Source organism: Sarcophilus harrisii, chromosome 1 (assembly GCF_902635505.1).
Source record: "Sarcophilus harrisii chromosome 1, mSarHar1.11, whole genome shotgun sequence".
Taxonomy (NCBI): domain Eukaryota; kingdom Metazoa; phylum Chordata; class Mammalia; order Dasyuromorphia; family Dasyuridae; genus Sarcophilus; species Sarcophilus harrisii.
In genome coordinates, this window is record NC_045426.1 from 428944537 (window position 1) to 428957541 (window position 13005).

The following is a 13005-nucleotide window of genomic DNA, read 5'->3' on the forward strand; positions in this document are numbered from 1 at the left end:
AGCCTCTGTCCTGAGGCATCATAGGTGGACTCAAAGCAAATTTCACATGACTTTCCTCTGTCAGGCAGATTCTTCTAAAGTTTTTATTATGGTTGTATCCTCCTGTCATTAAGAGTGAATCACATTCCAGCTTTTAAATATTAGCTGCACAACATTCAAGGGCGTAATAGCAACAGTTCATGTTTATAGTTTCTGAAGCATTTCCCTCACAACAACCCTATTAAGGAAACAGTAAAATTATAATTATCCCTATTTTGCAGATGAGATTATGTCACTTTGCTAATGGTTATGAAGCCTGTAAATGGTAGAGCTGGAACTCAAATGTTGGACTTCTCAAGTTCAATACTACCCTGTGCTTGTTTATTGCTTGGTTGTGTTTACCTTTCTCTCTAATGAAGCTACATTTAATCTCTTTAGAGGTAAATAATTTCAGTTATTTGTTCTGGTGTTTTGTGGTGAACTGTGGGGTCTGGTCATTTTCTTAAACAGTAAAATTGTGCATTAAATTATCAAAAATCACTTGCTATAACTATATTCTCTTTGTACTCTTTCTTTCAGAATAAAGAAATGCCATTAGTATAGACTGATTTTTTAAAAAACTAGATATGTTTTAAATCCATAATAGGATAGTTCTGGCATCTGACTCTCATTTAAATGTGTGTATAATGCTACTTGGAACATGAGAGATTTGATTTGCTTATTTTTGTTTGCTCTCCACTGTTTGTGCAGAGAGAAAAGAAGGAACAAAGGAAAGAAGGAAAGGAGAGAGGGAGGAAAGAAGGAAGGAAGGGAGAGAGAGAAGCAGGCAATGAATTTATTTTATTGGTGCTAGCTGGGCCCTGGTTTGCAGATCTAAATTAAAGGTATCATCAAATGCAGTCCCATGTGCATTTAGATTCCAAGGAAAATCATCCACACATAGTAGGAAAATAACAAGGAAAAAGAGATTCACTAAAAACAAGGACAAATTGGGATTTACAAGCATTCTCAGTAGAAGACATTGTTAAAGAATTTTTAATGAATTCGGATGTTTGTTCTTCCTTTATTGGACCAGTGAAAGATGCTGGTTTCTTAGAAGTTTTTGCATTGTACAAAGTACTTAGTACCTTTTTGAAAAGGAACAGACTATTACAAAAGAAGTAAAAACCTTCCTAGAGTCTTAAGGTTTTTGCCTTTTAAGAAATACATTTCTGAAGATTCCCACTACATATGCTTAAAAGGTTACATAAGAAGTAGTATTTTTTTTTTTTTTAATAAAGGCCAACCCATTCTGATAGTAGAAATTGCCATTGCTATCTTTTTTCTTCACCTAGAGGAAGAGCTTTAACAAGATTGAAAACTTGGGATCAGATGCAAACCTTCCATGTAAATGTTGCTTGCTGTAAATAGAAATATTAACTTGAGGACTTTTGGCACTTTACTTTGGCGATATCTATGATTCATGAGTCCTGCAATTTCTTAGACTACAGAGCAAAAGTATATACTAGTGGTAGTCATAGAACTATAAATTGCCATCTGAATAAAGTTTTGAAAGAAAAATTTAAGGAAATTATCACCAAAAATATTAAGAATAAAAATATTCATGCAAGGGGAAAAAATTGTTATATCAGCACAGATGTTAGTCAGATATCAATTTACTCCTTAGTTGAGCTATTCTTGGGTCGTGTACAGTAGTTCATTAAAATTTTAAGGTAACCAGCACTAAGAAATAACTTAATTTTTTGGAGTGTCTTCCTCTCCTGCTACAAGTTGTAGTAGAAGTTGAGTGTATTTTGGAAAGCAACATAGAGAAATGAAAAAAGTATTAGACTTGGAATAGCATGGTCTGAGTTCAGATCTTCTCCTTGAGGCTAGCTATGTGACTCTGGGGCAAGTCTGAACCTATAACATGGGAATATCAGTATCCATCTCACAAAGTGCTTGTGAAGAATATATAAGATATATGTATAAAGTGCTTAGAAAATCTTAAAGGGCTATATAAATGTCAGTCAGCTATTGTTATTGTTGTTAGTTGACATATGTTAATTTGCTTTTATTCCACAGCTATAAAGCAAATACACACATATACTCACATACTTACTGTATAAATGTATTTTAGCAATAGGAAAAACCACATTTATGATGCGATAACTGTTGTGTCCTGCTTTCTAGAGTCCCCATGCCAGAGTGATTAAAATATTGAGTCCTGCTTTCTAGAACCCCCAAGTTGGGGTGATAAAATGTACCGTTGCTTTCTAGAGCCCCACTGTGGGGTGATTAAAATATATCTTCCTAGTGAAGAAGTGATGAGGTGAGACTCTTGAGGATGATGGAAAAATGGAGTCCATTTATTACAAGGTCTTTCCCCTTTTTATACCCTTATATAACAAAAACAACCCTGGGCATGCATTAAGTATATACTATGCACCCACATGAACAACTTGTTAGATATAGATGACTCTGCCACTTGCTGTCACTGTGCTTCAATCACAACACAGGTTTCACCTTCCCCTGACTTCTCAGGAAGAGCGAAAACCCTTAGGGGAGATGACATTGTCAGCAAGTTCCCTCTCAGCTGAAGGGTCTTATACCTCACCCAGAGTTCCCCCATTATCTGTGACCCTCTACAGATACCCAGCCATTTATAAAGTCAAATCAACAAATATTTAAGTACCTACTATGTCCCAGGCACTGTGCTGGAGATACAAAGAAAAGCAAAGAATAATTTGTGCTTTCAAAAATCTCATAATCTAATGAAGGAGACAACTTGAAAATAATTATACGAAATATAAACAACATAAGTTCTGAATAATCAATAGAAAGAAGGCCCTGATGGTGAGGGCAATTAAGAATGGTTTCTTGTCCAAGGTAGAATTTTAGCTGGACCCAAAAGATCCAGAGAAATCCAGGAGGGAGAGAAGAGGAAGAAGTAGATTCCAGGACAGCCAGTAGAAATTTCCCAAGTCTGGACATAGAGTGTCTTGTGGAAAAAACAGCAATGACAGTGTCATGAATCACAGAGTCCATGGAGGGTAGAAGAAGGTTTGGAAGGGGTCAGACTTTAAAATCTAGACAGAGGATTTTTTATTTAATTGAGGTGGTGATAGAGGATGCCAGTAGAATTTATTGGAGAGTGCAGTGACCTTCTCTTTAGAAAGATCAGTTTGATAGCTGAGTGGAGCATGACCTGGAGTGAAATTAGACTTGTGGCAAGGTATTGTAGTAGTCCAGGAATAAGGTGATAAAAGCCTGAAATGTGGATGAGAGTAGTGCCAGGAGAGAGAAGGAGCCTTATGTAATTAATGCTACAGAAGTGTCAGTGTGCCTTGACATCAGATGGCATATGAGAAGCCCATGAGGGGAGAAGGAAAAGGAAGAAGATACTATTGAGAGAGAATGAGGAGTTGAGGGTGACAACTAGATGCTGAACTTGGTAACTAGAAAAAATGATAGTACCCTCAACAGTATTATAAATCTATCACTAACAAAATCCAACAGTCAGAGTTACAAAGAGAAATTCCATTTAAAGTAACTACTGATAATATAAAATATTTAGGAATCTATCTGCCAAGGGGAAATCAGAAACTTTATGAGCAAAATTTCAGACCACTTTTCACACAAATTAAGTCTGATCTAACCAATTGGAAAAATATTAAATGCTCTTGGATAGGGCGAGCAAATATAATAAAGATGACAATATTACCTAAACTAATCTATTTATTTAGCGCTATACCAATCAGAGTCCCCAAAAAATATTTTAATGACCTAGAAAAAATAACAACAAAATTCATATGGAAAAACAAAAGGTCAAGAATTTCAAGGGAATTAATGAAAAAAAAAATCAAATGAAGGTGGCTTAGCTGTACCAGATCTAAAATTATATTATAGAGCAGCAGTTACCAAAACTATTTGGTATTGGCTAAGGAACAGATTAGTTGATCAGTGGAATAGATTAGGTTCAAGGGATAAAACAGTCAACAAATATAGCAACCTAGTCTTTGACAAACCCAAAGACCCCAGTTTTTGGGATAAGAACTTACTGTTTGATAAAAATTGCTGGGAAAATTGGAAACTAATATGGCAGAAACTAGGCATTGATCCATACTTAACACCGTACACCAAGATAAGGTCAAAATGGGTTCATGACCTAGGCATAAAGAATGAAATTATTAATAAATTAGAGGAACACAGGATAGTTTACCTCTCAGACCTGTGGAAGGGGAAAGTCTTTATGACCAAAGAAGAACTAGAGATCATTACTGACCACAAAATAGAAAATTTCTATTATACCAAACTGAAAAGTTTTTGTACAAACAAAACTAATGCAGACAAGATTAGAAGGGAAGCAATAAACTGAGAAAATATTTTTACAGTCAAAGGTTCTGATAAAGGCCTCATTTCCAAAATATATAGAGAATTAACTCTAATTTATAAAAAATCAAGCCATTCTCCAATTGAAAAATGGTCAAAGGATATGAACAGACAATTCTCAGATGAAGAAATTGAAACTATTTCTAGTCATATGAAAAGATGCTCCAAGTCATTATTAATCAGAGAAATGCAAATTAAGACAACTCTAAGATACCACTACACACCTGTCAGATTGGCTAAGATGACAGGAAAAAATAATGATGATTGTTGGAGGGGATGCGGGAAAACTGGGACATTGATGCATTGTTGGTGGAGTTGTGAACGAATCCAACCATTTTGGAGAGTAGTTTGGAACTATGCTCAAAAAGTTATCAAACTGTGCATACCCTTTGATCCAGCAGTGTTACTACTGGGATTATATCCCAAAGAGATTATAAAGAAGGGAAAGGGACCTGTATGTGCACGAATGTTTGTGGCAGCCCTTTTTGTAGTGGCTAGAAACTGGAAACTGAATGGATGTCCATCAGTTGGAGAATGGCTGAATAAATTGTGGTATATGAAAATTATGGAATATTACTGTTCTGTAAGAAATGACCAACAGGATGATTTCAGAAAGGCCTGGAGAGACTTACACGAACTGATGCTGAGTGAAATGAGCAGGACCAGGAGATCATTATATACTTCAACAACAATACTAGATGATGACCAGTTCTGATGGATCAGGCCATCCTCAGCAACGAGATCAACCAAATCATTTCTAATGGAGCAGTAATGAACTGAACTAGCTATGCCCAGAAAAAGAACTCTGGGAGATGACTAAAAACCATTACATTGAATTCCCAATCCCTATATTTATGCACACCTGCATTTTTGATTTCCTTCACAAGCTAATTGTACAATATTTCAGAGTCTGATTCTTTTTGTACAGCAAAATAACGTTTTGGTCATGTATACTTATTGTGTATCTAATTTATATTTTAATATATTTAACATCTACTGGTCATCCTGCCATCTGGGGGGAGGGGGTGGGGGGGTAAGAGGTGAAAAATTGGAACAAGAGGTTTGGCAATTGTTAATGCTGTCAAGTTACCCATGCATATATCCTGTAAATAAAAGACTATTAAATTAAAAAAAAAAAAAAAGAAAAAGAAAAACAGTATTATAAATCCTATTTCAAATGAAACAGTAATGAGAAGAGTATAAATAGATTATGTAGCATAGTGAATAGAAGGTCAGTCTTGAAACTAGGAAGATATGGATTCAAGTTCTGTCTCTGAGACCTACTGACTATGATCCCAGGCAAATCATTTAACCTCTCAATGCTTAAGGCAACTATCTGTGACTATAAGTTACAGGGAAGGATCTGATCTACATTGATAGGATTTTCCTCATGTGACAGTTTTCTAGACTAGTAAAATCAGAGATCTGTTCTCTATCCCTGCCTGCCTCTGCCCTCAAGGAACTTACATTGTAATCTGTTGGTCTCTGTGATAACTGGGGAAAGAGCATGTAGCTTTGAAAAGAGATAGTGATGTGACCAAAGATGAACTAGAGATCATTATTGATCACAAAATGGAAAATTTTGATTACATCAAATTAAAAAGCCTTTGTACAGACAAAACTAATGCAAATAAGATTAGAAGGGAAGCAACAAACTGGGAAAACATCTTCACAGACAATTTTCAGATGATGAAATTGAAACTATTACCAATCATATGAAAGAGTGTTCCAAATCACTATTAATCAGAGAAATGCAAATTAAGACAACTCTGGGATACCACTACACACCTGTCAGATTGGCTAAGATGACAGGAAAAAATGATGATGAATGTTGGAGGGGATGTGGGAAAACTGGGACACTGATGCATTGTTGGTAGAGTTGTGAACGGATCCAACCATTCTGGAGAGCAATCTGGAATTATGCCCCCAAAGTTATCAAACTGTGTATACCCTGTGAACCAGCAGTGCTACTACTGGGCTTATACCCCAAAGAGATACTAAAGAAGGGAAAGGGACCTGTATGTGCCAAAATGTTTGTGGTAGTCCTGTTTGTAGTGGCTAGAAACTGGAAAATGAATGGATGCCCACAAATTGGAGAATGGTTGGGTAAATTGTGGTATATGAATGTTATGGAATATTATTGTTCTGTAAGAAATGACCAACAGGATGAATACAGAGAGTCTTGGAGAGACTTACATGAACTGATGCTAAGTGAAATGAGTAGAAACAGGATATCATTATATATGTCAATGATACTGTATGAGGATATATTCTGATGGAAGTGGATTTCTTCAACAAAGAGAAGATCTAACTCAGTTTCAATTGATCAGTGATGGACAGAAGCAGCTACACCCAAAGAAAGAACACTGGGAAATGAATGTAAACTGTATGCATTTTTGTTTTTCTTCCCGGGTTATTTTTACCTTCTGAATCCAATTCTCCCTGAATAACAAGAGAACTGTTCGGTTCTGCACACATATATTGTATCTAGGATATACTGCAATATATTTAACATATATAGGACTGCTTGCCATCTAGAGGAAGGGATGGAGAGAGAGAGGGGAAAAATCGGAACAGAAGTGAGTGCAAGGGATAATGTTGTAAAAAATTTCCCTGGCATGGGTTCTGTCAATAAAAAAGTTATTATAAGAAAAAAAAAAAAAAAAGAAAATGAGAAATGCTGGAGGAATATGTAACTATACTGGTACTAAAGCATTGTTGGTGGAGTCCTTGAACTGCTCCTACCATTCTGGAGAACAACTTAGAACCATGTCAGAGGACTTACTCTTTGACCCAGCAATACCATCATTAGGTCTATATCCCAAAGAGATTAAAGAAAAATGAAAAGGACCTATATGCACAAAAATGTTTATAGCATCTCCTTTTGCAGTGGCAAAGAATTAGAAATTTAGGAGATGCTCATTAATTGTAGAATGTTGAACAAGTTCTGGTATATGATGAGCAAGATGGTTTCAGAAAAACCTGGGAAAACACACTCAAACTATACAAAAAGTGAAGTGAGCATAACTCACAGAACATTATATACAGAGACAGCAGTATTGTAATGATGATTAATTTTGACAGACTTAATTACTCTGATCAACACAATAATTGAAGGTAATTTCAAAATATTCCCTATATAAAATGTCATTTAACTCTGGAAAGAGAACTGAGTGCAGATTGAAGAATATTTTTTTTTCATTTTCATTCATTTTTTTTTGCCTTCTTCCTCCTCCCAGAAAAAAAGAATACAATAGTGTCACCATCTTTTGCTGTACCCAGATTAAATCCGGAGTATTACATTTAGTTCTGGGCATTACATTTTTGGAAAATAAGTGATCAGCTAGAAAAGGATGGGCAGAGTGTTGAGTTTTCTAATACCTAGAAATGTTTTGTGTAGAAAATAGAAGATTTAAGGTGCTAGGATAACACTTTTTAAGTATTAAAAAGCCTGCCATGACAAAGAAAAGAAAAAAAAAAAAAGAGATAGTGAATTTCAGAGAGATCTGGGAAGACTTAACATGAATTGATGCTAAATGAAATGAGCAGAATCAGAAGATCATTATAACAACGATACTTTATGAAGATATATTCTGATGGATGTGGCTCTCTTCAATATTGAGATGATTCAAACCAATTCCACTTCTTCATTGATGAAGAGAATCATTTACACTCAAAGAGAACCGTGGGAACAGTGTGGATCACAACATAGCATTCTCACACTCTGTTGTTGTTGTAGTTTGCTTGCATTTTTTCTCCCTTCCTTCTTGATCTGATTTTTCTTGTGCAGCAAGATAACTGTATAAATATGGATACATATATTGGCTTTAACATATATTTTAATATATTTAACATGTATTGGACTACCTACCATCTAGGGTAGGAGGTGGGGAGAAGAAGGGGATAATTTGGAACAGAAGGCTTTGCAAGGTCAGTGTTGAAAAATTACCCATGCATCTTTTTTGGTAAATAAAAAGTGTAGAGGACAGCAGATTAGTGGGAGAACTCTGGAAAAGTATACTTGAAGCAAAGATGCTTACAGCAGGGTATTTACTCAGTGTGATTGATGAGATAATGATTCTCTAGTTCACATATACTTAGTACTTGTGTGATATGGTGATGTAATTGTACTAAGTTCTACAGTTGGCACATGTTTTGTGTGCTGTAGTGATGTAATTGTACTAAGATATTTAAGGGCTGAGAGGACTGGAGACAGAGTGTATGTATGCTCAAGCTTGATCTCAGACTCACAGACTCCAGACTCTATCCCTGACTATTCTCATCATGACTCTCTTGCTAAGACCAAAGCTCATCCAGAGGTCCTCCAGAAAGCTAGCTCAGACATTACAAAAAAGCTTTAATTAAAAAAGAAAGAAAAGGCATAATGAGTAGAGCCATAAGATGACATTCAATTGACACTTTTCTGAAGCAATGAGAGTGTAGATTTGTTTACTGTTCCCAGTACAAGAGAAGGCTATTCCTTTGGATTCTTGGCAGATTCAGGTGGCTTGAGGTGAGTAAATGTGTAGAGCTTTTCTCCCTTAGTACAGCATAGCACACAGAAGAGGAGCTAGAGATTTGGTTGGAAAGGTCAGCAGCATCAGGGTGGCAGAGCAGGTAGAAAAGATTAAACCTTTCCTGAAGCTACTGTCAGTAATTTATTTTGAAATTTTTCCTAATTTAGTGTTTCTGTATTAGGGTTAGTCTGTTTCTGAAAAGATCATGGCTTGTCAGAGTTGAAGTGGGGCAGCTGAAAAATTTCCTATAACTTATTTGTAATTATTTAATCATCTAGAATCCTAAGAATGGAAAGTTGAGAAGCCATAAGCAACAAATAAGGAAATACTTGGAGCATCAAAAATTAATTTGTGTATCAGGAAAGAGGGAAAATTGACTAAGTCTCTTAATATCTCAAGTTTCCATAATTTCAACAATATGATAGCTAGTCCTTCTACAAAGCAAATTACAGCCTCTCTATATTTTATCATGGCCTACCTGAGTTACTGTGACCAAAAAAAAAGTGATTCTGTGGTTAGTAATGAATCTTTCTTCTGGCAATCAGGTGAAAGGCACACTGTCTTTCTCTTTCTCCCCCTCCACGCCCCCCCTATAATCTGTCTCTCTCTCTGTTTCTGTCTCTGTCTCTCTCTTTTCCCCCCTCACCCCCACATCTCCGTATAGGTCCATATTTAAGAACTTTTCTACTTTGTTAGGCATAGCCTTCAAGAATCCAGGGGTCAATTCTTCCCCACAGTGAAGCATAGTAATTTTGCTTTGTTGCTCACTGTGTTTACAAGTTGTGTGAATGATTCTTACCTGTATCTCAATGATGTTTGTTTTCTTGTATCATGGCTGGGGATGGTTCATTTAACTCGTGTTATACAGCAACTGTCTAGTTCAATTAATAGTTTGATCTTGCCAGAAACAAGTTTTGTAGGTTTGGTGTCTACACCCTCTGATTTATATAGTCATAAACAACAAGGTATTTGCTACTACTAAAGATTGAGAAGATTCTTTTGCATACCCCAAGCATAATGATAAATGAAAGAAATGTTAGCATTCTTCTTGGAATGCCTTGAGAGTTTGAACTAATAAAGTAAAGCTGATGCTTTTCACTTGGCATTTTAGTAATTTCTTTTTCCCTTTCCTATCACAGTAATATCCGATGTTTTAAGATTGACCAGCCTTCAGCTGGGGATGCTTCAGGAGCCCCAGCTGTATGGAGCCATGGCTACACTGAAGCCTCAGGTGTAAAGAATAAGTAAGTGGATAACTTTGGAACAACAGGTGACTCCTGCTTTCTTCTCAGAGTCCAAGTGAGAAAGAAGAATCCAGTGCTTGCTTTTTTCATACAGAATTTAGTGGAGGATATTTTTCTCCCCAGAATAAGATGGGGCCCATGACTTATATTTGAACAATAAGCTAAGCCTTCACTGGAGGGATATCATTTCCTTTTCCTTGTTAGAGAACTTACAAGGAGATGCTGTAACTGTCACATTATGTCTCTGTAAGAGAAGAAGAAAAAAGGAATGAGTGTGGGGAAAGAAAGATTATTCATCTTTATAATTATATTTATGATGTTATAATATTAATCATATTAATAATATATTATTATTATGCTTATAATATTATTATATTCATCAAGAATTAACCCTTAATATTTGGTCCTTCTCTAACCCTTTTTTCTCACTTTTTAGGTTATGTGTTGCAGCCCTGTCAGCAAATAATTTTTGTGACAACCGGGAGGCTCTATATGGAGTCTTTGATGGAGACCGCAATGTAGAAGTGCCATATCTTCTGCAATGCACAATGAGTGACATTCTGGCAGAGGAACTACAGAAAACAAAAAATGAAGAGGAGTACATGGTCAACACTTTCATTGTCATGCAAAGGTGAATCTCAGAGCTTTTCCAGCAGTCTGTGATAGCTATAACTTAACCAGTCATTAATCCATGAGGATTTATTCAACATTAGCTGTATGCCGGATAATTTGTGGAAGCATACAAAGAAGGAAGTGAAGCAGTCACTGCCCTCAAAGGCCTTACATTCTGATGGGAGTGTTCCAATGTGGTTTCTTTAGGAATCATTTTCTACCTTTGTGTTTGTCTAGCAAAAAAGGGGGGGGGAGGGATATATTTGCATTACTTTGATATATACATTAATGTTAGGGCATGTATTCACTCTCAGAGAGCCTTACATAAGGCTATCCAACCTGTACCTTTAAAACTTCCAACTTAATTTTAGGTTTATTACCCTTTCAATGCACTCATTCTGTAGTTAAGTGAATAATATCCTTGGGGACTTGAGTCTACCTGAAACTAAGCCCAAGGTACCTGTGATCTGCAGCCTTGCTATAGAGTGAACATGAAACTACAGAAATGATAGAATATTTTGGAGCTCCTCTAGACCTTCCTAAGTTGGGATCTGTATTTAAAGAATTAATGTTTCTGTTCTACAGTGTCCATTTTATGAAATTCAATTCACCATTGAGGGATGATGCAACAACTTGTGCTCATATATTTTCAAAGTTGAGACAGTAATATTTTAGACCAAAGGATTATGTTTCTTCTAGACTAGTTTCATTTTTGTTAATAGGAGGAAATAGAGTTCCTAATGGCCTGTTAGATTATTCCCAGAAGCAAATGTGGTTAACCCTTTGTAGGCATAATATTGGCTGTGCTTTGGGGGGTATGAAATATTATTCCCACTAGCATGCACCAGGAGCATCTGACTGTCTTAATTAAAACAGAAGGCAGGGTGGGAGAGACAAACCCTGATCTTCCCAGCATTTTGTCAAGAAAAACTATATACCAGGGAGGGCTGTGTGTGTGTGTGTGTGTGTGTGTGTGTGCGTGTGCGCACGCATGCATACAGACACACACACACACACACACACAGTTTTTTTAGTTCACAGATTCCAGGTTAGGAATGCCCTATCCTAAAAGAAGCAGTTGTAGATACTTACGAACTGCCTCTGGAGCCCGGGAAGATACAAGGTCATTACATTGAGAAAAGTAACTTCTAGTTTGAGAGCAAGGGATTTCCCATTCAAATATTTGATCATTCCTTTGTCACTTTGTTGCCTTAGAGGGTGGGTTATAAAAGGATTGTATTTATGAGTAAATTCTATACTGCTCATACTTGCAAGATGGGGCCAGGAGAAAAGGAAAAGACAGGGCAGCTGGGTGGCGCAGTGGGTAGAGCACCAGCCCTGAAGTCAGGAGGACCTGAGTTCAAATCTGGCCTCTTTAAGGGCCTCAGGCACGTAACACTTCCTAGCTGTGTGACCCTGGGCAAGTCACTTAATCCCAATTGCCTCAGGAAAAAAAAAAGGAAAGGAAAAGACATACTCATGTTAAAAAGGCCACAGGAACAATGAAGCTCTTCTTAATCTTCTCTCCTACCCCCAGCCCTTTCCCTGAAGGCTTTACCCCAAGAAGTTGGTACCAGATCCTAATCAGGATAGGAAAGTACCTACTGAGTTGCTCATAGTTAGAATCAGACTTCCTGGGGACTGATTTGTTAGGGGCTTTTTAAAGGCCTCTTTGGAACTAAGGTGGTGGGATGTGTTATTCCCCCATCTCCTGCATTTTCAGGTTCTGGTTGTATAACCTCCTATTGACCATTGACCACTGGAGTGTGAAGCACAACTACTAAGATACATACCTACCATCTTTTTTTTCCCCTCAGTGGTTGCCTCCTATCTTTGAAGCAATCAAAAAGCAGTATTACTCTTAAGTAGCTATGAATCATGAGAAAGCTCCATTATTCTTGGGGAGGGAAGCTTTTCTCTGATTATATATATATATATATATATATTTTTTTTTTTTTTTTTTTTTTTGAGGGATACCAACACATAAAAGAAAGGATTAGAAGGGTCTCTCCCCACCAGAGGCTATGGTTCACTCGGTTTGCTATCCTAATGCTTTTCACCATTCTCATCCCTTCACTTTATCCTTCTGATGAGAAGTAAAAATCTTTATTTTCTTGAAGAGTAAGGCTAGAGCCCTACTTATTCTGGCCGGGTCTGTGAACCTTATTTAGAGAGTAGTAGCCACAGGCTATCTAGAGCTCTAGGACCTGAATTCCAGACTTGTTTCCTCTCCCATTTGTCCCTCATTTTTTCTCATTTCTTAATGGAACATGCCACATGAT

General features: G+C 36.7%; 1 protein-coding gene across 1 annotated transcript in view; it reads left to right on the forward strand.

The window, feature by feature from the left end:
- The window catches only part of PHLPP1 (PH domain and leucine rich repeat protein phosphatase 1), a 288192-nt gene that overhangs the window by 263417 nt on the left and 11770 nt on the right, over positions 1 to 13005 (forward strand). The window contains exons 14-15 of the mRNA XM_023495940.2: positions 10007 to 10111; positions 10548 to 10742. Coding sequence (XP_023351708.2) covers positions 10007 to 10111; positions 10548 to 10742 — 300 coding nt within the window. The remainder of the gene's footprint in view (positions 1 to 10006; positions 10112 to 10547; positions 10743 to 13005) is intronic.